This window comes from Hydra vulgaris, chromosome 05, assembly GCF_038396675.1.
Source record: "Hydra vulgaris chromosome 05, alternate assembly HydraT2T_AEP".
NCBI classification, from domain to species: Eukaryota; Metazoa; Cnidaria; class Hydrozoa; order Anthoathecata; family Hydridae; genus Hydra; species Hydra vulgaris.
In genome coordinates this window covers 37,315,939-37,343,305 of record NC_088924.1, presented here as the reverse complement: position 1 = coordinate 37,343,305, position 27,367 = coordinate 37,315,939, and the positions used below count along the sequence as shown (strand labels likewise).

Here is a 27,367-nt window from a genome sequence, read left to right as displayed (position 1 = left end):
CCAGATCTCAATATTATTGAGAATGTTTGGACTGTAATGAAGCAGAAGATTGCTGCACATAGCCCAAGTTCTGAAGATGACCTCATCAACTGGATTAAACGCGTGTGGGTGCAGGAGATTACGTCGGACTATTGCAAGAAACTGTGTAAATCGATGCCAGGACGTATTGAAAATATTCTCAAAAATAAAGGATTTCATTGTAAATACTAAAATATGAAAAGACATGCTGTTTAACCTGTATAGTATGAATAAACATTCGAAATATATGTACTGATTTATAATTTACTACTTGTTTTTCTAAATTTTGAGTGTTTTCTGTAAAAAATTGCAGTGGTTGCAAACTTTTGTCCATGACTGTAGATTGTTGCGATAATGATAAGCTGAAAAAATAGAGTTTTATCTAAGTTAAAAATTACTTACTAAATTTAAATAGTTTTAATACTATTATGGGAAGATAAGTAACAAAAAAATTAGGGATTGTACATAAGTTTAAACAATTTGATTATTAATAAATTTTTTATTTATTTTTAAGTTATTTGCATATTCTTCTGTAGACATTAGCCGGGTATTTTTGTATTTTTATTAACAATCATTTTAATTTGAGTTGATCTCTGTGGCATACCTACTTGCATCCTTAAAATAAGAACATCATGCTTCATTGTTTTGTTTTTAGTATTTTAACAGATCTTTCTCTGTTTAAATAGATTCTTTGACATCTAGCTCACTATTAAATGAGTTGTTTTGTAATTTTAAACATGTAAAAAGCAAAATAAAATTTTTGCTAAGGGGCCTGATGTAAAGTTTGTAGCTTTTCCATTTTATTTTGATAACTTGGTATTTGTTTCTTGTTCTGGTATCCTATATAGGACCTATTTTCATAAATATTTCTAAATTACGCAAATCTTTATCTTTTATATGGTTTCAACATTTAAGTATAACAGCAGTCTATACCCATAATATGGGTTCATTGTAGGTCTGTTCTGCAACTACTAATTATATACTTATTCTTATCGTCAATTTCAATAGATTAAAATTCTTTATCTTGGTTTTAAGTTAAGATAAATGCTTGATACTTAATAACTCAAAAATGTAATATTGTAAAGTTGTAAAATAGACAGGTGGTGAAGGCTAATTAGTTTTTTGCTTTTTATTTTGTGCACCCCCATTTATTAATTTATGATGATAAAATATGCAATAAAGTTTACAAGTTATATATCTTTATAACAAATTATTTACAATCAATAAATGATAACAAAGTATGTTACAAAATAAAAAAAATCTTTTTAGCAAATTTACAAAACATAGCAGTTTTCTTCTATATTGCATAAATAGGTTGTATGATAAATTTAAAATAAAAAAAATAATGAAATTATATGCAAATACAAATAAAATGCATCACCTATAAAAACTGGAAGTTAATTTATCTGTTGTGCTGCAGTTGTTGTTGTTGGTGCAGCAGTTGTTGGTGGTGCATATAAGATCATTCAATTGTTTCAAAATATTGCTTGAAAAGCCAACTATGAAAGAGGAAAATCTATAAACAATTCAAAAGATAAAAAATCAAATTGAGATTTAAAAATGAGAAAGCAAAATCTTTTGTCTCAATTTTTAGCGAATGATTAAAAGCAGTGAGTTCCAGTAATGAAACTACTAATTAATCATTTTCAACAGACATCAATAGGAAGTTAAGCCAAGCTGTCTATCAACAAAAAAATATCACAATAATAAAACACAATAGCACATATGATATATGTAAGTAAATATTACACTGCACTAAAGATTAACATTTATGTGTTTCCAGAATAATATTTTATAAAGATACCTCTATTAGCTCTTATTCTATTTTGAATAACTAAAAATGAACAGTCACATAAATATTTACTTTTTTGATTAGTTCTTTCTAGCTATATTGTAAAGTTGGCTGTAATGTTTCAAATTGTTAATATCACCTCTGCAATTTTTGCTATTAAATTTTCTAAAGAAATTATTAGTGATTATAAAAATGAATATTTAAACTAGGAAGTGCAAAGTTCTTGAATAATATGTAAACTAGAAATTTTGTAGAGTCATTTGCACAAGTTGCTATGTCTTGACTATTTTTAACTTACACAATTTTGTCTGCAACCAGACCAAGAGAATATGCATGCATTTGTTTTAGTTTTTTATGGATAGCACTGCTTGTTAATATTAAAATTCATGAATCTTCACAATTTTTTTATTGTGCTTAGATACTTAGTATTTAGTACTTTTCCTCAGCAATTTTTAATTGTGTTTTAAAAATTCGATAGTCAATAAATTATAAAATCTCTATCTGCTTAACTTTGCTCATGCATGGTAGATATCTGTTTTGTGTGTGTGTGTGTGTGTGTGTGTGTGTGTTAGTTGAAAAATATGTATGCATTTTCCTTTTTTTTTAGAGGTGTTTGTATGTACCGTACTCCAAAAACACATGAGCTTATATTGAAAGGTGTTCCGGATAGTTTACGTGGTGAAATTTGGATGTTGTTTTCTGGAACAGTCAATGAGGTAAAAGAGTTTTGCGCTTTACTGGTAACAAGTTTTTTTAATTAATACAATTTTTTTTTTACCATTTGTGATTTTCTATTGTTTTATTGTATTGAGTTCATATAAAATAATAAATATATTAAAAAATGTATTGCAAAAGAAAATATGTTAGAGTTTTTAATGTTTATTGTCAAGTTATTTTTTCAAACTAAAATCTTTTGATTGAAATAAATAAATGAAATTGAAATAAATAAATAAAATTGAAATAAATAAATAAAAAAGCTTTTAAATTGTCTCATTAAATTGTTTTATTTTGCTTTTTAACAGATAGTTTAACAGATGGTAAGTCAATCAAATGCTTGCACAACATACTTAAACTTATGTTGAAATCAAATCTATTGATAAATTAAGGAGCATATGACCATTGTTTCTAAATTCCAAAGCACTGATGTGGTTTTTCTCAGTTGCAGTAATAGTTTTTGGTGGGTAATTTACTGAGTTGCTACAGTAATAGGCTTTGTTGAATGATTAATCATTCAAAATTGTTTTGGTTGGCAAAACAGGTGGTAGTTTGCCTCAGCAGCAACCATGGTATTCGTAAAAATAAAAAAATAAAAAAGCAGGGTAAAAAGCAATACAGACCTGATCATAGAAATCATTGAATTATATTCAACTATCTATCTAACCGCAGCATTAATTTTGTCATTGATAGACAACATTCTCCTTCACTTTCAGTATCCTCAAGGATCTATCTGAATATAGTTAGATAGATAGTTGAATATAATTCAATGATTTCTATGAATTTTCTAATTCACATTATGAAGAAAATAATGGAGAAAATCAACACGCCTGAAAGGTTTAAAATTTTTAAAATGTTTTTAAACGCGTAATGTTGTTAAAAAACAGTATTTTAAAATTATACATACACTGTTAAAAATTTGCCGTAGATTTAACAGAGAATGTCCAGCAACAAAGTGACAGCACTTTCTCTGTAAAAATTAACGGTTTTCGTAGTTTCTATTTTCCGTAAAAATCAACAGAAAAAGTCCGTTAAATAAGTTACCGACTTTCTCTGTAAAATTCACGGTTTCCATATTTCGTTTTTTATGTACAAATTAACGGAGAAAGTCAGGCAGCAAAGAGACAGCACTTTCTATGTAAAATTTATGGTTTCCTTTTTACCGTTTTAATTTAATTTTTACCGTTCAAATTAACGGAAAAACTCCATTAATTCTGCGAATTGCAAAACAGTTTATCTCATTTTACAGAGTTAACTTAAAAGTCAAAAATAAATGAATCGAATTTAAATGTTGTTATAATAATTTGATTATTAAGAAACTACCCGTGAAATGATGAAAAAATATATTATAATACACATCAAACACAACAAAAAAGCTCAGTAGTTTTAAGTACTTTAAACTTACAAAACATTTAAGAAAACCTATTTTAATCATATAGACCATCTGCAAAATGTGCTAAGTCTTAAATATATCAATTACTTTTGATGCACTATAAGTAGCTCAGTTTTTACTAGTTTTCTTAAATTCAATTTACTTGGACTTTCAGTGCGTTTTCCAGATGAACCCCTCATATAATAATAGTTATAATAAATATAAACAAATTATATTATATAATTATTATATACATTATATAATATTTATGATAACAAATAATATTTTATTATGACAAATTGTACTATATTATAATAGTTATTATATATTATATTAAAATAGTTATAATAAATTAAAGATGTCTTCTGATCTGTTGATGCTCTGTCCATTCAAATAGCGCTAGTTCGTTTACGAAACTCAAAACGACATACTGTTTTTTACCAGTGTTTTTTTCGATTTAATTTCTTTTTTCAGGATTCTTTTTTGCAATACATCTACATAATAATTACAAAAATAAAAGATCAGATTAATAAATCATTATTTACAAAATGATAAGATCAGATTAATAAATCATTATTTACAAAATAATAAGATCAGATTAATAAATCATTATTTACAAAATGATAAGATCAGATTAATAAATCATTATTTACAAAATAATAAGATCAGATTAATAAATCATTATTTACAAAATGATAAGATCAGATTAATAAATCATTATTTACAAAATGATAAGATCAGATTAATAAATCATTATTTACAAAATGATAAGATCAGATTAATAAATCATTATTTACAAAATGATAAGATCAGATTAATAAATCATTATTTACAAAATGATAAGATCAGATTAATAAATCATTATTTACAAAATGATAAGATCAGATTAATAAATCATTATTTACAAAATGATAAGATCAGATTAATAAATCATTATTTACAAAATGATAAGATCAGATTAATAAATCATTATTTACAAAATAATAAGATCAGATTAATAAATCATTATTTACAAAATGATAAGATCAGATTAATAAATCATTATTTACAAAATGATAAGATCAGATTAATAAATCATTATTTACAAAATGATAAGATCAGATTAATAAATCATTATTTACAAAATGATAAGATCAGATTAATAAATCATTATTTACAAAATAATAAGATCAGATTAATAAATCATTATTTACAAAATGATAAGATCAGATTAATAAATCATTATTTACAAAATAATAAGATCAGATTAATAAATCATTATTTACAAAATGATAAGATCAGATTAATAAATCATTATTTACAAAATGATAAGATCAGATTAATAAATCATTATTTACAAAATGATAAGATCAGATTAATAAATCATTATTTACAAAATGATAAGATCAGATTAATAAGTCATTATTTACAAAATGATAAGATCAGATTAATAAATCATTATTTATAGTAAAAAAAAAGAAAAGTTGAAATGTTGAAAATGTTTAAAAATTGTATGTAGAGCAAGCATGTAGAGTGTAAATAAATAAAAAAACTTTTAAATTGCCTCATTAAATTGTTTTATTTTGCTTTTTAACAGATAGTTTAACAGATGGTAAGTCAATCAAAAGCTTGCACAACATACTTAAACTTATGTTGAAATCAAATCTATTGATAAAGTAAGGAGCATATGACCATTGTTTCTAAATTCCAAAGCACTGATGTGGTTTTTCTCAGTTGCAGTAACAGTTTTTGATAAGATCAGATTAATAAATCATTATTTACAAAATGATAAGATCAGATTAATAAATCATTATTTACAAAATGATAAGATCAGATTAATAAATCATTATTTACAAAATGATAAGATCAGATTAAGAAATCATTATTTATAGTAAAAAAAAAGAAAAGTAATGTTGAAAATGTTTAAAAATTGTATGTAGAGCAAGCATGTAGAGTGTACAGTTGCAGATAATTAGGATGCAGTGATATAGAAGAAAGTGTAGGTTAGAAGTAGATAAAGTTAAAGAATACATTGCAGATAATTTAAAAAAGCTATGGATTTTTATAGATTTTTTATAAACAATTATGAAAGTATATCTTCACAAATGACCCTGATCATTGTACTTGTGTGTTTTGGCAAAAGAGGAGCATTTTGTGGAGTAAATTCACTATATCAACTGGCAGCTTTTCCAGGGAACTTTGAAAACATCTATTCAATTGTCCAGCATAGCACTTCAATATTCAGATGTAGGTACATTTGAAATTCAAGGTTGGGTTAAAACCGAAACCAAAGCATGAACCTGAGAAAAACTTTCAATAGTAGTATTTCATTTAGAGTTACAATCAAAATTAATCAATATGATATAAATTGTATATAAATAATAATAAAATAATAATTTAACAATTATTAACATCAAAATTTTTGTTCTACAGATGACTACAATTTTAAATAATTTAAATATAGATCAGATAACGAGAATAATAATTAAGGGAGCTTTTTCAAAAAGACTGGGCACTACAAAAAAATAAATATAAAAATACATCTAACATACTATTTTATTTAATATATACCTTCTTTCCATGCGTTTATCCTCCTCCGGCTAATTGCAATATAGAGGCTACATACCAAGGCCCACGAAGACAATATAAATATTATATTTTATATGTTGACATCTTCAAAAGAGTTTAGTAATATAAATGTTTTAAAAAAAAAACTTCTTTTATTTTAAATTCTTTATAACTTAAATACCTTTTTTTTATTAATTCAAAAAACTTTTTGAAATAATAGAATAAGTTATTTTTATTTTTTTATTTTATTTATAATTTGTTTTTAGCTGGTCTCAAATCCAGGTTACTATGGCAAAATGGTCAATGAAAGTCGTGGTAAAATGGTTATGACGAGTGAAGAAATTGAGAGAGATTTACACAGGTGATATAAATTCTGTAAACAAAAACACCTCATCATCTGCTCACTAATTAGCGTTCCTAATTTTTATTCTACTTTTTAGGACTTTTTGTCCTAAAAATTTTGAAATGAGCCCTTCTAAAAAGTATTCCACTTTTTAGAAGGGCTCATTTTTTTTAAAAAAAAACATTTTTATTTTTATAAATCTTATTTCTATTATTGTTATAAACAATTTATTAAATTATAATTTTTTTTTTTTTTTTTTTGAAGTACTATAAAATTTTATATTATATATTTTATACTTGTATATAATATTGCATATATGTTATTAAAATTGTATGTTATTGAAATTTCATATTATGTATTTATATATATTTTATACTTGTGCCACTACATCGACTGAGCGTTTGGCATTGGGCAGCAATCTTTTCTTTCATTATTCTCCTTTTTTTCTTCTTTTTTTTTGAAAATGTTGTATAAATTAATGTAGTATGCTATTAATTTATACATTTTATTATTTTAATACACATTTTTTACAGTACAATACAGAATTTACAAAAATATTATCACAAAATGTTGAAAAAATATTATAACAAACATTAAAGATTTATCTTTGATTAATATAAAATCTTTTATAGATCACTACCAGGACATCCTGCTTTTCAAACTGAAGTTGGAATTGATGCACTGAGAAGGGTTTTAACTGCCTATGCTTGGCGCAACCCTAATATAGGTAAAACTTTTGGTGTTTAAAAAATATTTTAATGATGTCATGCTGTAATAAGGATAGGCGAAGTTAAGTATTATCGTTTCCCTTTGTCTCTCTTCTGAAGATAATGCATCGTCTTTATTTTTTCTAAGGTAGCTTTGATTATATAAGTTATTGATTTTTTTGAGATCATGATCTCAATTACAGATAATCATAATTACAACTCATTTGATTACCTCAGTATATTACCTCATTATATTACCTCAGTCCAGTTAATCTACCACTGTTGTATTTTCAAGATTGTTGTAAATACATTTCATTTAATAAAGGAGAATGCAGTCATTGCTTATTTTTTTTCTTACTTAACAATAACATTGATGATTTTATTGAATCAATTCCATGGTACTAACTTTTTCAATAGTAACATTGAAATTAAAAAAAGTTGACCAATTCCATTGTATAAGTACAAAACATAATACTTGTTAAGAATATGGACAATTATTGGTTTTATATAAGATTAGTTATAACATTTCATTAACTAAACAATAAGAACTCTCTTCAAGGTTTTGCATATAAGACATCAAACTATTTAAAATAGAAAAATTTGTGAGCTAACAGTTGTTAATTGTTCTAAACCAATGAGAAAGTGGTCAACTGTTATATAACTTCATGATTCAACATTTATTGATTTGATCAAAGGGGTAGAGTCTACAAATAACAAAAATATAAAGCAAGACTTTAAAATCTTTGGAAAATAAATCTATTTGAAGAGTTAGATTATCATATCATATTTATGCATATGATATCCCAGTGGATAAAACTGGTATGATAGCATATTAATGTTATTTTATGCAGTTTTTGAAACATGTAACTTTTATCTGAGATGGAGGTTTCTAAGTTGGAGGTTTACAAATAATATAAAATTTTAAGCATTATAGAAGATAAAATTTTTTCGTATTTTAAATTTTTTCAAAATGATCCAGGCACATAACTGATGCTTATTTGGCTTCCATTCTATTCTGTTTATAAATTTCATCAATTTTTCTTTTATAATAGTATCTTTAAAGAAACTAAATACAACTATACTTACAAAAAGTGAACTAGGTTCACCTTTTTAAATTTATTGCTAATTTGACAAGTGCATATTTGTTCACCATTATAATCACAATTCCGTTGGCAACTTAATCAATATCTCCTTAATAAAATGAAAATGATGTTAATTAAGAACTTTATTGATGTATTACGCATCGGTTTTATCTGTTATAACCAGTATACACAGCAAAAATCCAGAGACCCTTGTTCTAAACAAACAGTGTTGAAGTTTCCATAAATTTATCTGATTGTACTGGTTATAACAGATAAAACCGATGCGTAATACATCAATAACCTTTACTAGTAACCCTTTGTATTTCGTGTTTTATAATAGATACCACTGTAGATAATCTTCAGTAAGTTTTGTTTATAGCATATTGTATTTTAATTAATAAATGTATTTAATATTCTATAGCATATGGTGTGTATAGCATGTGGTGTGTATAGTATGTGGTGCAGTAAAACCGCACCGGAGATGTTAGAGACCTAAACTTGCAAGATTACATGTTATTATACTTATGCTAATTTAATTAAACTTTTTTATAGCGTTTTCATTGTTATTAACAACTAACTATAACTTTTATAAATATGAAGTAAAAACATAAAGATTAAAAAACATTAGTCGAAGTGTTTTATTCATTTATATTAGCATTAATTTAACTAGAGCACTTTGTGTTGAAATTAACAATTTAAGAAGTTAGTTTCTGCGTCGTTATAAATCAACGCTTGATTCGACTGATATAAAAACAAATGCTTGATAAAGTAAAAAAAAAAGGATATATTAAAAAGTTTCATTATATTTCAATTAAAACTTAAGTTTCCAAATATAAACATGTGTTTATATTTGTAAAAAAATATTAGAGTTAATATAAAATAATAATCCTTTTAACTAGAATTTAATTATGATTTTAAGCTTAAGAAGAAATTGTTATCAAAGTTACACTGTATATTAATAAAATAATATTTTGTATTAATAAAGTTATATATTAATAAAACTATATTGTATATTAATAAATAACATAATAAAATAAATAATAAATTTACCGATTGAAGATTGTTGAAGATTTAAAAAAAAAAAAATTAAGATTATTCTAATTTCATTTAAAAATTTAATTGAAAAAATTTATGTTTTACTCATGTGTTCATAAACTCATTAAAAATGGAAAAAAAATATGGGGAAAAAATAAAAAGATAGAAATATTTTTATTAGAGGGTTGTCAAGTACACAGCAAAAATAAAACTAACATAAAAAAAAAGAAAAGAAAAAGAAGTTAGCGGTGCTACCGAATAGTTTGCAATTCATTAACGAATGTTGGCATGGAGAACAAAAGGTTTTGGGATAACAAATTTATATTGCATTTTAATAGCAATTGTTGTCATGTCTGTATTGCGGTGTCTCGGTTTGCTGTTATGTGGTATCTCGGTTTGCTTTATTGTGATTTGCTAATATGTTAAGAAATGCAAAATTATCATGTAAAGTTGCAACATGCTATATTTTTTTTAAAAAAATATATTGTTTTAACCTCATTTTTAAATAATTGAAAAATGAAAGACTAGCAGGTGCAGCATTTGACAATTTTGTTTCTATCACGTGTGTCTGTTTAGATAACAATAAACTGCAAAGTTGTTTTTAACTCTAAATCGCATTTTTTTGCGATTGCCAAAGATAAATTATTAAAAGAAAAAAGTGACGGCATATTCGTCATTCATTTTTTACATTCCAACTACATTCTTGTCTTTTCGTCTATAAAAAAATATCTCTTAAAATTAGTTTTTTTATTTTTAAATATAGATTATTTTTTGAAACTTGAAACATATTTTTAAAACTTTTTTTTGATTTAACTATAATGTCTATATATTTATTATATTATTATTATTATCTATTTATAATATCTATATATTTAATATATTATTATTATTTATCTATTAATGACTACTTACGAGCTAGTAATTTAGAAATTTCAAGTTATTAAAACCTAAATAAATATGTGCAAATTATTTTGGCCTTAGTAATCTCAAGAGTTGCTAAAAGAAAATTATTAAAAACTGTGATATTCAATGATTATTGGTTAATATTTGAATAAATAGTCTTTTTTTTTAATAAGAGATTTATATTAATATGAATCTTCTTTGTCCAGAATTTGTTAAATTAAAAAAAAAATTATATAGGTAATTAGAATCTGTCAAATTTACCCTAAGCAAGAAACATTTTTAATACAAAACTTTCAAAACTGTCTGCGTCAAATAAGAAAATTTTTAAATTAAAAACGTATTTTTTCATTTATTTAAATAAATAACTTTTTAAGCTAGGTTTTTCGTTAAGCATCGATTTATTATCTGTTTATTTTTATTTATTATTCTTTTTCATTATTTTTATTCAATTATATTTGACCATTACTCCGTTTTACAAAACTAGAAAAAATACCATACAACAAACTTTTTCTGTGGACCAGTGTGTAAACAGGCTTGTAATGTTGTGTTTGGTTTTAAAATTGCACAAATACCTATATTAAATAAGTTATAACCCGGTAACAAATACGTCAACGGTAACTCTGTCTCGGAAATTATAAGCATTTTTAAAATACTATTTCGCTTTACATCGAATTGCGTTTCTTGCAACGTTAATGCTTCTCATTTTTTGTTTTATGTTTCCATGGATGTATTTACAAAGTTTTTTAAGAACTTAGTTTTGATATTATTTCCGCAGAATGTTTCAGTGCAATAAGTCTCATACTATTGCATTTTCAAAGATTTTCAAACCTTGTTCCTTAGAGGTGAATTCCTCAGTACTCATTATTTTTTATAAATATGATTTGAATAATTTAGTACGATTACTATTTTAAGTTTCTAATTTTTTATTTATTTTACACATTCAAAACTAAATTATTTCAAATTATCAGTATAACAATAAATAAATTTAGACGGAATATTAACTTATATTATTTTGTTTGCCCGCGTTTTAAAAATAGCGAAGTGCATTGTTTTGAGTTTTTCTAATCTTTTTTTTTTTTGATCTTGTTTATGGCTCTCCTCAAGTTTTTAAAGTTAGGTTTTTAATGCAGCTTAAAAAAAGACTTTATATGTTATCAGCTTTTTAAACATTCCAGGCGAGATCAGTTTGTGTTTAATTATTTTTGTGGCTGAATGGTAAAAATCATAAATAACTTACTTTTGAACAAGATTCAAAAATTTGTATAATTGGATGATTCACAAAATCTCGTTTATCCGACGAATAATGCGTAGGCTCGTTAAGAATGTGTGTATCAGCTAATTTGTTTCCGATATTCAGCGCGCCTGCGATCATTGGTCCTATAAATAAACACCTTGTTTCTTTTATTACGATTAAGTCTGCTTGTACACGATCGGTGTGGTCACTTGTCTGATTGTGGCCTTTGTTTATATTGCTGTTATTTGCTGATAGATTTTATTTGTGACGAGAAAATACTGATTTATTACGATTTAACCTGAGTAGTTAGCTGAATACTTTTTAAATTATTATCGAAAATTATAGAATTGTTATATTATAAAACCATAAATCAAGCATCTGTGTAAAACTATTTTACACCGGATAAAGATGAATTACATACTCTTCTACGCCTATATGTATATCGTATTTTTAATTAAAATGACGTGCTCATTACCGAACGGTAAGCAAAACCTGAAAGTCGCTAATGTTGAAAATTACAGTGTGCAAATGAAAAGTTTGGGTGATAGAGAGAAAAATGAAAATTTCATGACAACTGTTTTAGAGTCATCAGCTAGTGCCTCACTAAGCGAACTTCGTTTTGCAAGTAAAAAAGGTTTATGGAAAAATGATGCTACTGAAGACGTTATTCTGTCAAAAGTAATTGCTCCTGTGAACGCTGACGGTAGTAAAACTGAAAAAATATTCACGGTTTTACGTAACAGAGTGATAAAAAAAGTAAAAAAAATTGATATAAATACTAAAAAACGGTTAATACACGGTTTTTGGCATGGGTAAATACTAATGACATTATATTTAATAAAATAAATACTATTAAGATGTAAATAATGTAATTAAAAAATGTAATATAAATTGAATAATATATTGAAATAGAATTCATAAATCTTTTAGGTTTTTTTTTTAATGCCTAATAACATTTTAACATTTCTTTTAAACATGTTAAAAAGAAAGAAAGTAAACCTGAATTTTCCATTTGCGTTTAGTGCTTGAGTTCAATTTGATAAAGCATATTAATAAAGTACCAATGATAATAAAACCATATTGTTTTTAATTTTTTACTCACAAACCATTATTGAGTATGCAAAGTCTTGCAGTATTGTGTGTGTGTATATATATATATATATATATATATATATATATATATTATATATATATATATATATATATATATATATATATATATATATATATATATGTATATATATATCTTTTAGAAATATACTGTTGTATATTATATACTATTGCATTTTGTGTTCAAAGCAACTCATGAAAGCAACTCAGCAAATATTAGGAGTTACTTATATTGCATTTTACTTGTTTAAGCATTAAATATTATAAAGATTTTTTATATAATTCTAAGAAAAAAATGTTTGTTTTTCAATAACTCTGATACATTAAGTTCATTAATAACAATTAACATAATCAGTTGGTATTTTTATTATACCAAATTAAAACTATTAACTTTGAAAACATTTTCTATCAATTTTTAATTGTTGATTAACAAAACATGTAGAAAATTATAAAAAAAAGTTTATTTTTTCAGAATTATTAAAAATTATTATATAATTGTCCTTTTATTTATACATATTAAATTAGTACGATCAGGCTGAATATACGGACAAAATAGTTCCGATTATGCTTGGCGGGACTATTTCTCCGGCTATATGAGACTATTGTATCGTCATTGTTAGGATAAGGCTTGAAACTTTTAAATAACTTGTAATTTTAAATTTATTTTCTCGTTAATGAATGTATTTAGTATTTAAGTTTAAATTGGATATTATTTTTTTAAATAAATTTTGTTTTTCGTTTAAGTTTTTACAACTTTTACTTACTTTTACGGGAGGATATAAATACAACGAATAATGATAAATTCTATGCTTAATACCTTTCAGTTAAATAAAATATTTTGGCTTTTACTAATATCTTTTGTTATACTAAAAATAAACAGTTATTTATACTAAAAATGTTAATCTCTTTATGTTTCAATAAACTCAAAATTAATATACTTGTTTTTCACAAGCGAAAACATTCTATAATGGAATTAAAGATTGATATCGTTAAATGAGCAGCTAGGATACGATTTTGTTGCTAGGATACGATGTAGAGCGAATCAAAAAGCGAAAAAAACGGATGTTTTAGGAAAAGAGTTCTGAATAAAGTTCTAATAAGTTTAACGTCAAATTAATTATTTTTTATAAGTTTAAAAAAATGATTGCATCTATCCCGCTTTATTATTTATTTATCTTTTTGATTTGTTACAATTTCTAGCTGCTCTAATGTTAGTTCAAACCAATGTTTGACGCACTAACATTATACCTATTAACCATAGTTACCAATATTTTCTGGGCAAGTTGTTACCTAACTCGGATGCATTTTGAAAGAAATAATTAAAAGTTAATTAGTTTTTTTTTATAAAAAAGTTAAAATTACATTTACTATAATAAATTAAATAATATACTTTTTAAATATAACTTTTCAATGTTTAAGCTGTTAATTGAGCGAAAAAATATATTTCTTTTTCTTTTCTGAAGGTTATTGTCAAGCTATGAACATTGTTGCGTCTGTTTTATTATTGTATTGCACGGAAGAGGAGTCATTCTGGCTATTAACGAGCGTCTGTGAAAACATGCTACCTGATTATTACAATACAAAAGTTGTTGGTGCACTTGTCGATCAAGGTATAGTAGTTTATAGGTAATAATCATTTGCAGTATTGCAAATAGAGTAGTTTAAAGGTAGCAATCATTTTGATCCTACACTGACGTCATACTTAAAGTCTCTGAAGAATAAAACATAAGTTAAACGTTTAAGAAATATTACGCAAAGGGTTACCTATCTTGCTCTTTTTTAGTGGAAAAAGATGTTTTAGGGCATTAAATTTAGGAAGCGTTTTTCCCTCTAGGAATTTGAATTTGTAAGATCCTCCATCGGTTGATTAGCAGGGTCTCTTAAAAAAGGCATTTTTTTTTTTGCATGTGTATGTTTTCTGTACCTTTTAATTTTATATAATTTTTTTAATTATGAAATTTATATATGTTTTAGCTGTGTTTGAAGTTTTAACTGCTGAATATATTCCATTACTGCACGCTCATTTAAAAAAGCTTGGTATACTGAGTATGATTTCGTTGTCATGGTTTCTCACTATCTTCATAAAGTTGGTTTTAATTATTTTATATTTCATTCAAGATTATTGGATTTTTTACTTAAACTGATTTCTAAAATGTTTAATGTGAGCAGCAAACTGCAAACCTGTAAAATACGAAAATTTTTTTTGAGCTGTGATCTTATTGGGAATTAATGAAGTAATAATTTAAAAACAGTTTTTAACTGAATAAACCTAACCTGAAGTCCAAGCCAAATCAAAACAACATAAAAAGTAATTTTTTATAAAAATAAAAATATTTTTATAATTTATCAAGTAAAAGTTTTTTTTAATAAATAAACTAAAGTTGGCAACATTTAAAGTTTTAAATATACAATATTTATGACGCTGCTGTTATTTATGCATAAATAACGGCAGCGTTAAATAAAATTGACAATGTAATTAATATTACAAAAAGATATGACTATGCAGTTCATGATATTCTTGCAGTCGGAATGTTTAATGATTATTGTTCGCTTCGTGACGAAATGCCAAAATACGTACAACTACGAATGAACCACAAATGCTTTAAAATGTTTGCCCGAAAATTTAATCGTTTGATTTTTTACCTTAATTTCTAAATACATTCAAAAAAAAGAAATATGGCATTTATAACGATGCATACCGTGATATTATTTTAAAATAAAAAAACTAAGGTCTAAAAATTTTAAAATGAAAAATTTAAACTTTTTAATGAAAAAATTAGAATTTAAAATAATGTAACCTAATATTTAAAAATTTTTTAACGAAAAACTTAAGGTTTAAAAAATTAAATTAGTTTCACTTAGTTAATGTTTTTTTACCAATGTTTCGAAATACTGTTCTGATTTGTATAGACCGTAAAGAAGTATTGAAAATAAATTATGTTGTTATTTATTTATTTTTTTTAATATATCTTATTAATATATTTTATATATATATTTTTTATATAAAATAGTATATATACTTTATATAAAAAATAAAAAAAACTAACAAAATTTATTTTCAATAATTCTTTATGTCGAATGCGAATGGGAACAATATTTCGGAACAGAGGAAGTATATTTTAATTTTTGAGCTGTAATTCGTTTTAACAGAAAAAACGTTAAAGTTTATATTTAACAAAACAAATGTTAAGTTTGTATAACAAAATGAAAACCGCTTGGAAAATGCCTAAAATTATATATTATTAAAAAATAAAAATGCTAGCATTCTTCCATTCTATTTGCACAAACACTAAAAGCTAAAATAGCTTGTATTTACCGTCTAATTGATGGCCCTATTGTTTTGTGATGGAAATGGAAATGTTGGGCTAACTTAAAACTAACTGGAAAGTAAAAGATGTTTTCAAATTCAAAATATTGAACTTTCAAAACGAATTTTTGTTGAAGTCTTAAAGATAATTATCTTTAATAATTTATAATAATAATTATTATCTAAAATCAAAAAACACCAAGTCTTTTTGATATAAAAGACTTTTTTGAGATAAAATTTATTGCAAGTATGTAAAAAAAAAATTTATTTGTTTATTTATTTAAAAATTTTTATAGTACAAGAATGTTATGTATTTTTAGAAAACAACAAAAATTAAGAAGCAAAGTACGATATTGTATTAAAATAGAAAATAAAAAAACGTGTAAAAAAAAACAACTAAATTTCGAAAACTTACTCTCTCAGTGTTTTTTCCTATTCCTCGATTGCCAAATTTTTTCCTACTCGTTTTCAACCTAAGTTTGCATGGTTAGGTATAACAATATTTTCTTTTTGAAAAAATCATATTTGAGAAAAGATTTTGATTATTTGACCAGTTTTTTCATTTTTTCTAGGTAGATTTTTTATATTGTTTTTATTTTCAATGATATTTATTAAGGTTTTTATTGTTCGTATGTTTATTGTATTGAATGTTTCTTTGTTTATTTTTTCATCATTGAAGCGTTGTACCTTTGTCATGTGCAGTAAACATACTAGATTGCTTCTTTTATGACGGCGTAAAGGTATATTTACATTTTTTAAAAAAGCCATGGCCTTTATAAAAATTTTTTTACAGGCATAGACTCAGACTTCAAACAACGAATTTAGAGATAAATCTCGTTTATTTTGTTTTAATTCGCTTTACTTAATACAAAAAATACTGATCTTTATTGCTGTTAAGCTACAAAGACGTTATTAGCATGTCATTTACTTTGGTATATTTTTTTAGGTGTTGTTTCAGCTGGCGTTTACTATCCTTGAAGCGAATAAAGAACGTTTATTACAATGTGTTGACGATGGAGAGTCAATGACTGTTTTAGGACTTTATTTTGATCGGATTACTAGTAGAGATGCTTCTCAAGTACTTGAGAGATCTAACCGCAGGCAGAATTTGCCATTTAATACAGGAACTCCAGTGGTAAATATTTCTTTAAACATATGAGGTCGTCCATATAGTACGTCACACTTTTAAAGGAGGGGGTGAATTAGTGGTTTTGTGACAACTCATACAGGATTTGTTACTAAAGAGTTGTGACGGGGAATATTTATATTCTACATTATCTGTTGGTAAAGTGTTTATCAAACTTTAGGATATTAACGATTTAATAGTACAATCGTATCAAAAATTTGGGTTTATGACATCTGAAAATATCGACAAGCAAAGAAACCAACAAAGGTTGCGCGTTATGCAGGTAAGCTTATTATGAAATTAGAGTTTATGGTGATGAGTTTATTCTTTTTCTTTCCGTTTTATAACATTTTATAAATGCTAGCATTTAGAAGACAGTGTAAAACGTAACGTGTTGCGACACTTAGCTGCTGATAGTGCATTTCCAGCAGATGAACTGGAAAACTTATTTACAATATTCAAGGTATATTAGTGTGTGTGTGTCTGTGTGTGTACTTTTCCATATAATGCTTTTTTGTATATCAGTGTTTTTAAATTTTTGTTTGCTATCCTAAATAATATTATTATCAGCTTTTTAACTCACAAATAAGGTAAAGCCAGAAAATACATCTATGTATTGATTGTTAATTTATTAACAATCAAAGAGTAGCGATTGTTATTATTGGACTTCTCTTGAGCGCTTAAGTTCGTACATGATAGAAATAAGTGTTTAATTTTTGAACTGAAAAACGGTAATTTGAATAAAAAACAACAATAATTGTTACAAAAATCAGTGTTACTTATTTAATTTATAAGTTAATAAACGACAAAATTTAGAACCTAAAATATACTAATCCGTTATATTGAGAAAAAATATAACGCCAAAGATGACCAAATTTAAATGAGTATTATATACGAATTATTATACGAATGTTATATTGCATCATAATAGCATATTTTTTTTGTTGTCATTTTTGTTAAATCTCTAACTTTATATCGAGGAGTTAAAAAGTTAAATTGTTGGGTTATATTATTATTGATTGCGTTATATTATTTATATATATATATATATATATATATATATATATATATATATATATATATATATATATATATATATATATATATGAAGTAACTTTAAATTTGATTGCCAAAAAGTAAAAGATTATTATAATATTTTCGTTAACCACAAAACAAAGTTTTAAAAGTATTGCCGATATATGTTAATATATAATATAAGTTGATATGTGTTTAAAATAAAAAAGTATTTCAAATACATTTTTGGTTTGTGTTTCCATTAATTGCATCAGTAGTATGTTGTTAAATTATTTTAAAGTAGTATATTTAATTAATTGTTGCTCAGTGATTTTCAAGGTATTTTCTCTAAAACATATTAGATATATATAAATAGTATTGAAAGTCAATCTATGCTGATGATGACTATTTTACAAAATATTTTACAAAATATTTTACAAAATATTTTACAAAATATTTTACAAAATATTTTACAAAATATTTTACAAAATATTTTACTAAATAAAAAGCAGTTTCATTATGTCAAATGTTTAATATGTCGCGAAACTTTACTAAAAAATGTGATATTTTATTGTTTGTATTTTAAATTACTTGATGTAGAGTAGTAAAGATTACAAAAAATAACAGCTGCTTCAAAAGTAAAATAGTTAAAATTTATTTTTGTCTTTTTTTATTTTAAAGTGCATTGTTTTGAAGCAGGATACATTTGTATTTGAACTCGATTTTTCCTCCTAGTAATTGTGAGGTGTTATGTCCTCTGCTGGTATCTACTAAATCAAAGTATCTACTGGTTTTATTTTATTATCTCAGAATTCATTTTCATTCCAGCGACTTATAAAAGTAGAAGTTGTTTTGCCCACTTGTTCAAATTTTTTTATTTGCTTTGCATCTTATTTTATTCTAAATATCTTATCGCTTGCGATACAAACGATACCATATTTAGAATAAAATGTTTTGAAAAGTAAACATAACGGTAACCACAATATCAAACGCTGCAGAGAAGTATGTAATGTAAATGTGTACTATGTAACAGTTACTGGTAACCATGTCTCTAGTACACGAAATGGTACTATTTCGTAATATTTAGATTTGATGCAGTAATTTGAACTTAACCCATATTTTGAACTTAACCCATGTTTTGAACTTAACCCATATTAACCATAACTTGCCTATATTACCTATTTTCTAAAACTCATACTACTTGACATTTTAAAATAAGGTACTACTTTTGGAACATAATTAGTGGTACAATTTGCACAACTAATTTGACATTCAAAAATGTCAGATTTAAAAGTTTAAGTAATAAATATGACGTAAATTTTGAAAAAGTATTATTTAATAATAAATAAAAAAATAATGAAATAAATAAGCTGATTTGTATACTAATAAATTTATCATGCGTATTATATTATGGTGAGTAGACATCACATATGAAAAGTCGCTACTGGGGTAGTAAGAAGACTGATAGGGTATTACCTGCTGAGTACAGTGGCTGGAAAGATCCACATGAAGAAATTTGGATCGATTGTGAACGTTTTCAAGAATTGTTTGCTTATCTCTGTCCGTGGGGTGGAGGAGAGTTAAGTGACACGCTTGCACGGAGATGCTTTATAGTATGTTTAAAAGTTGTTTTTTTTTTCTGTGATTAAATGTTATAAAAGCTCGTTAATCAATGTAAAGATTATTTCTTCAGGTGGTAAACACGAGTGGTAGTGGAATGATAAACTTCAAAGAGTTCACAAATGTGTTTGAAATTATTTGTCGCGGAGATATGAACAAGAAAATGCGTTTGCTTTATAAAATGCATTTGCCTCCAGCCCTCACACTGGAAGAAGTTGCAGAGCTTTCTAAAACAGACAATAATTCGTATGATGTTGTAGAAAGTGCGGGTTAGTTATCTCCATTCTATTCTGTTCAATTATCTCAATTCTATTCTGCTCAAATAATGAAGTATATACTACCTTTCATCATTTCTACTTGTTTCAATTATTTTGTTTGCGTATCTAGCAGAAGCAGTTGAAGATGATGCCGAGTTGAGCATTTTTGGTGATGGCAATATCTTGGTCATTAAAAAATCACCTTTTTATCGTCAACAAAGCATAGATGAAGATATGGAGACAGGTAAAATAAGTCCAATGGGTATATTAATATATATATATATATATATATATATATATATATATATATATATATATATATATATATATATATATATATATATATATATATATATATATATATGTATGTATATATATATGTATATATATATATATATACACTCCTAATATTAAATAACCTTATAAAGAGGTTACAAACCAGGAAATTGTAAATCAATCTATTAAAAAGGTAACACCTTAAAATCATGTCATTCACTTTTTTATTTTTCTACACAAATATCTTTCTGAAATATATAAATTTATTTATAATGTAGTATCTATTTAAAAATAAACTAACATATTTTAGATTCATCTAAAGGACATAATCTTAATTTATTGTCCAAATCTCTAACTGACAGAGATCGCACAAACACAAAAACCAGTCAGCCCTTAGAGGTTGAGATTACGGCAAATTCTCTAAAAACGATTTTGGACAGACAAAGTCCTTTAAACTTTCTTTCAGAACATTTTGACGGAAAGAACGACAGAGCAAAACGAACCAAAGCAGAAGATTCTAACTCTTATGTTGTAGTTAACAAACCAAACAGTGACACCTTGGATTATGTTGATTGCTGTGTTCATAATGATGTTGCTGATTCATTTACTAGCGTTACAAATGATGATCAATTTGACTTTGATGCTTCGAACATATTTGATATGACAAAATCGGGACGTCTAAAAGTGAAGCAGTTTGTTGAATTTATGATTGAAGATAAGAGTGAAGATGATAACGATTTACCAGATATGAATCAAGTATAATTTATAATTTTTATAGCACAGCCTAAATACTGGGTTAGGCTTTAATTATTAAACACTGGGTTATCCTTTAATCTGTAAAGTCATTTTTTTTTTTTTTTAATGCAGTTTATTTATTTATAGGAACAATTTATTGAATTGTGGAAAAGTTTTTTTTCACTGTTTCGAGAAGATCCATTAAAAGAACAAGTTCTTTACCAGGCTATTGCTCAGTGCGGAACACTATTGTTACAAATCGGAGACCTTGCAAAAGAATATGAATTATCCAACGAGTCTAAAGAAATTCACACCGATCATTTTACCGGTAGTAACGATAAAATAAATTCGCCCATTTCAGAAAACAATGTGCTTGAAAGATCTTGTAATAAAGATCTAATGAAAATACTGCTTGATCAAAACGATTTAAAAGATTTTCAAACTCAAATTTTGGATGCAAAATCAACTGATGAATTTACAGATTACACTATTGTAAATCAAAATAATTTGTTTCTGGAGAATGAGCCTTTATTATCTTCATTAGAATCCGAACAATCAACTGCATCCAATTTTGAAATAAAACATAACATAACACAAGAATCTGATGGCATTCCTGATACCTTTGGCGAGGTAAGTAAGAGTGAGTCTGAAATACGCTTGTCAGCTCTCGGTGTTCTGGACAGAGAGTGGCGTATAAAATTTCGTCAATTTTTAGCTTGTATGGTATTGGAAACTACGCTAGCAGAACATTTTGAAAAACATTTCGATCTTGCTAGCGCAATTGAAAAGTACAATCAAAATGGCGGCTTTTCTTGTTCTCAATCGTCTTAATTAATACTTAATGAGTTAAAACATTTTTTATGTTCATTTATAGTCATTTATATAGCTTTTTTAAAATTCTATTTCTTCTAATAAGTTTGTATCAAATATTTTCTGAAATTAGTTTTTTTTTATTTACTTGAGTATTTCATTTTTTAACAAATAAATTGAGCAAAAAATATTTTCTATTGCTTAATGGAAAAAAGTTTAGTGACTGTTCAGTGAAGGTGAATGTTCAAATTAGTTAATATTTATATCAAGTCCATTAACTAAGCACCGTTGTAAAAAAATGAAAAATTGCTTGATGTCATGACCCAGAAAAATCCTTTAGGCGTATGATTGTACTATCATTGGTGGTTACTGGGATATAAGTCCCTAAATCTGGTTACACCGTCCGTGGAAGAAAATCCATTCTCAAATTTACATCGCATTAAAAAAGCTGCAATATATTTGACTCTATAGCAATAAAACTTAATTTTTTACAACTTTACTTTCATCCACTTCGTAAATTTTGATAGATTGCGTTAAATAAGTTGTTTTTAAAAGAAAATAAAAAAAATTAGAGCTTTTTTTAGTTCAAAAAAGAATATACGAGTTATCTGTACCAAAAAGATTTAAAAAAAGAATCGAAGTTGCTTTTTTATAAACTATTATAAAAAAATTCTGAGAGAAAGCTTGAGCAGTAGTTATTCAATCAATTTTTTTCGTAGATATAATATCTGAATTAACGAAACATATGCCAAATCGAGCAAAAAACCACGAGGAAGACTTCTTGCGTCTTGGCAAGGCTAATCGCTTTTTAACCAGTTTTATGACAGAAAAAATGCAACAAATTTGGGAGCAGCTAATTGACTATAATGATCTAAAAGTCCCGACTGGCATTGGTAAGCGTTGCCGCTCTAATCTTAGGAGGCTTGAGGAGGGGAAGCTTCAAACCCAACTAAAGCTGTTTGACTTCTCCAATATCAAAGTCCATTCTGTTACAAGAGATTCGGTTTGTTATTGTTTGATTTGCTCAGTTCGCAAAGCAAAGCACAATTCTCCACATCCAGTCTTGGCAATCCAGAAACCTAAAGCAAACCAGAATTCAGTTAAAAAAAGATGTTCTCAATGCTTTTCAATAGTTGGCAAGGGTCTCCCACACAGTTGCAAATAATCCCACAAAGACTACCTTGCGAAAGAATATAACAGAAATTACGTCAAAGGACTCTGTGGCAACTGAAAGAGTTGCAGCATCAGTTATTGCCAACAAGGAAGCTTCATCAAAGTTGCAACTGACAAGGGCATAAATCAGGTGGATAATCTTGTCATTCACTGCAAAGACTTGAAAGCTCTTTGTCAGCAAGTTTTTGAAACTAGAAACCTCTCTGATGACTACATTATGAAGCTGGCTGTGGATGGTGGTGGTTTTCTAAAAGTAAGCTTTGGAATCATGGAAAAAGTTTCAGCTTCGCAATCTCCGCCATCAAAACGACTTCTCATCAATTCTCTGGCCAAAGATTCTGGTGTTAAGCGTCAGTTACTGATTGCCATTTCTGAAGATCTCCAGGAAAACTATAGCAATATCAAGCAAGTCTTTGATCTGCTAAACATTTAAAAACTTCCCTTTGTTTTGTCCTGTGATATGAAGCTGTCAAATATCATTTGTGGCCTACAAGTACATTCTAGTGCACACTCTTGGTGTGACATTTCATCAAAAGATCTTGCTATTGTGGATCTCTAAGAACTTTTGGATCAAATAGAAGAGATTATCAGGCATTCAATGTGGCTGGTGCTAACATCAAGAAAGCAAGTTCACTCAGAAACTCTATTCATGAATCCATCATCAATGCCTCAGATGAATCTTTTGTCTTTCATGTTCTTCCACCCATGGAGCTTTATCTGTTGCTTGGTGTCTTAAATCATCTTCTACAGTCTCTCTCAAAGATTTGGACACATGCTCCTAAATGGCTGGCATTACTTCATATTCAACAGCAGTTATTTCATGGTGGACAACTGGCTGGAAATGTGCAGGAAGCTCTTTAAGAATGTGTATATTTTGGAGAGATTGGCCCAGCAACACTCCTTCTTTCCAGCTGTTTCCTTTATTGACACACTAAGAAAATTCAATGATGTTGTCCATGCTTGTTTTGGCAATGCTCTTGATAACAGCTATGCTGAAAAAATTCAGCAGTTCAGAGTCTCCTATTTACAACTTTAGGACGCCACCATCGCTCCCAAGGTTCATGCTGTCATCCACCATGTTCCGCAATTCATCCAACGCCGCAATAGCTTTTTGGGAATTTATTCAGTGCAAACAACTAAAGCACTCCATCATCTTTTCAGTAAAAATTGGCAAGGGTACAAGAGAAATGAAGAAAAATGTTATTTACCAGTGAATTTACTGCATAAAAATTTTTGTTATGTTTTTGGGATGAATAAAAATTTTTAAAGCCTTGTTATTTACATCAGCTATGTGTTTAATGAGATTTTATGCAAAATTTGAAAATGAATTTTCTTCCACGGACTGTTTAACCAGATTTAGGGACTTATACCTAGTAACCACCAATGATAGTATAATCATACCCCCAAAAGATTTTTCTGGGTCATGACATCAAGCAATATTTCATTTTTTTACAACAGTGTAAGATATTATTTACGATATATATATACAGTATTGGACGAAACATTTGCAACCAACATCGAACAATGCTAAAAAGTGTTCCTAATTTTATATAATAAAAACGAAACGAACTATACTACCACAGCAAACAGTTCAGGAGTCTGGAGTCATAGCATGTCATGACATGAGCAATCAGCTGACAGGTGACAGCACACAGGCAGAATTTCGTTGACAAGTGCCATTTTGCAGCGGACAAAACAAGTGCAACTTTTTTGGTTTGTTTCATTTTCTTAAGTCTGGTCCGTGTCAACGTCACGGAAGTTTTTTAATAATTAAAGGAAGTATCTAGAAGTTTCCAGAAGCATGCAGAAGCTTCCAGAAGTTTCCAGAAGAAGCATCTGGAAGCATCCAGTAGCGTCCAGAAATATCCGGAAACATTCAGAAGCATCCAGACGCATCCAGAAGCTTCCAGAAGCATCTAGTATCTTCCAGAACAGGTTCACACAGGTTCATTTTACTATATAAGAGACATGTAAATCGACATGTAATTCAGTCAGTATATAGAAGTCAATCAGTCAGTATTATCAAGACAGTTTATCGAAGTGAGTTTTATCAAAGTGTTTTATCGAAGAACATCAATACAAGAAGTGAAATACAACAAGTGTTTCATTACATCAATACAGTCCACATCCAACCAAGACGTTGTGTTCCACAGAGCATTATTGTATCATCACAAGGTAAATGTAACACGGTAAGCCTTGAGAAGCGTGATTATTTATTTTTATTATTTTTATGACTTCAAGTGCAAAAATGGCTCCCGACAGTCTTGGATTGGAACTAAGAAAGAAAATTATTGGCGATTACGTAAGTGGAATGTCACAAAAAAGTATTTGTGATAAATATCGCGTGAAAAAATGGACCGTATCAAGACTATGTTCCAAATATCGTTCTACGGGGAAGTTGGCAGCAGATAACAAAGGTGGAAGACCGCGTTCCACCACTTTTAGAGAGGATTCTATGATCGTCAGATCCGTCAAGAAGGATCCCTGGATATCATCAGTCGAGATACAAAAGCAATTAGAGCTGCCTGTATTGGACCGAACAATCAGACGACGTGCTGTTGAAGCCGGATTGTTTTCTCGACGCCCTGCAAAGAAACCGCTGATTTCACTAAAAAACCAGAAGGAAAGACTCCTGTTTGCTACATCTCATATTGACTGGAATGTGCAGAAATGGCGAACTGTCCTGTTCAGTGATGAATCGAAGTTCATCATCATTGGGGGCGATGGCATTTGCCGTGTACGTCGCCCGGCCGGAAAACGCCTCGATTTACGTTACTGCCATAAGACCGTGAAGCATGGCGGACTCAATGTAATGGTCTGGGGGTGTTTTTCTGCTAACGGTCTAGGTCCAATACATCGAAACGATGGAATAATGGACCGTTTCATGTATAAAAATATCCTAAAAGATGTTATGTTACCTCATGCTGAATGGAATATGCCAATAAAATGGGTTTTTCAGCAAGACAACGATCCGAAACACACTGCAAAAGTAGTCAAGCAGTGGTTTCAAGACAACCACCTATCGGTGATGGATTGGCCGCCTCAATCTCCGGATCTCAACCCTATCAAGAACCTGTGGGAAATCGTCAACCGCAGAATTAATCGTGAATGTGTTCGTAATAAGGATCAACTGTTTGAACAAATCCAAAAGGCCTGGGCAGCGATTCCACAATGTTTCATTGATCACGTATGATGTATATAAAGATGGTACTCAAGCACTTAGCGGAAATGAAAAATTCAGGTTTGCTTTTTTATTATCTTTTTAACATGCATAGAAGAAATGGTAAATAAGCATTAAAAAATTCAAGTAAATTCAGTTAAAAATTGTAAATAAAAAAATTCAGTGAGAATTGTAAATAAAAAATTTAGTGAGATTTTTTAGATAAGCATCAAATTTCAATTTGGTGTTTAAAAATAAACATATCTAGTTGTTCTTGGTTTTTTTTCTTTGCAACCAAATAAAGTTAAGTTCGATGAATTAGTTAACGTCATACTTGGACTCAAGTTTGATACGTGTTTGATGTTAGTGGTTCTCTCTCATATTTATGTCAATGTAAAAAAAACTTGTTGTTGCTAATTCATGGACTTATGAATTAGTAATGATAATTGAAGAGAAAAAAATATTTGGGTAGACTTCGGTCCCTCATTGGTGGGTTAAAGTTGAGTTAAAGTCAAGTAGCCCCTGTTGTGGGGCTACTTGAAGCCATAGTGTAAAAAGCCCCGTTTTTTTTTTGAGGTTTCCGGCAAATCTCTCGGATAGCTAATGATGTCTTCAAATAAAGGCTTTTACCCATTTGACACCTGGGAGGTTTTCATTGAAACATTGAACATCACTCCCTAATTGATCTAGATAGGATTTCACAATATTTCGAAGTTCAAATGAGGACAGTGGGTAGCCAAAAGTTGAAACGTTATTCAAGTGATCACAATATGACTGTTCTTCTTCAGGCGTGAAGACAACTGGATGCCCTGCATAAATCTTTGTTATAGTAAGGTGTCGTCTTCGAAGAGCTCTCTTACTGCTCGAACGGCTGATCTAAATTGTTCTTCAGCAAATTGTTGACTCATAGCTCCACGTTCAATATTCATTGTCTTTGTAAGCTCTAGATCCCTATTTTCTTTTATGTCTGCAAACCATTCTGGTGGTACCAGTTATGATAGCACGAAGTATACGCAAAAAGGTGTATAACAA

At 27.5% G+C, this 27,367-nt stretch overlaps 1 protein-coding gene across 1 annotated transcript in view; it reads left to right on the top strand.

The window, feature by feature from the left end:
- Nucleotides 1-22,149, top strand: part of LOC100214544 (TBC1 domain family member 9) — a 90,709-nt gene extending 68,560 nt beyond the window's left edge. Inside the window, exons 16-29 of the mRNA XM_065798088.1 lie at nt 2,418-2,526; nt 6,710-6,804; nt 7,419-7,513; nt 14,321-14,467; nt 14,832-14,943; nt 16,844-16,904; nt 17,111-17,299; nt 17,472-17,573; nt 17,655-17,753; nt 19,726-19,917; nt 19,998-20,193; nt 20,312-20,425; nt 20,768-21,213; nt 21,340-22,149. Of these exons, the coding sequence (XP_065654160.1) occupies nt 2,418-2,526; nt 6,710-6,804; nt 7,419-7,513; nt 14,321-14,467; nt 14,832-14,943; nt 16,844-16,904; nt 17,111-17,299; nt 17,472-17,573; nt 17,655-17,753; nt 19,726-19,917; nt 19,998-20,193; nt 20,312-20,425; nt 20,768-21,213; nt 21,340-22,023 (2,641 nt within the window). The 3' untranslated portion in view covers nt 22,024-22,149. The remainder of the gene's footprint in view (nt 1-2,417; nt 2,527-6,709; nt 6,805-7,418; nt 7,514-14,320; nt 14,468-14,831; nt 14,944-16,843; nt 16,905-17,110; nt 17,300-17,471; nt 17,574-17,654; nt 17,754-19,725; nt 19,918-19,997; nt 20,194-20,311; nt 20,426-20,767; nt 21,214-21,339) is intronic.
- The last annotated feature ends 5,218 nt before the right edge of the window (nt 22,150-27,367 follow it).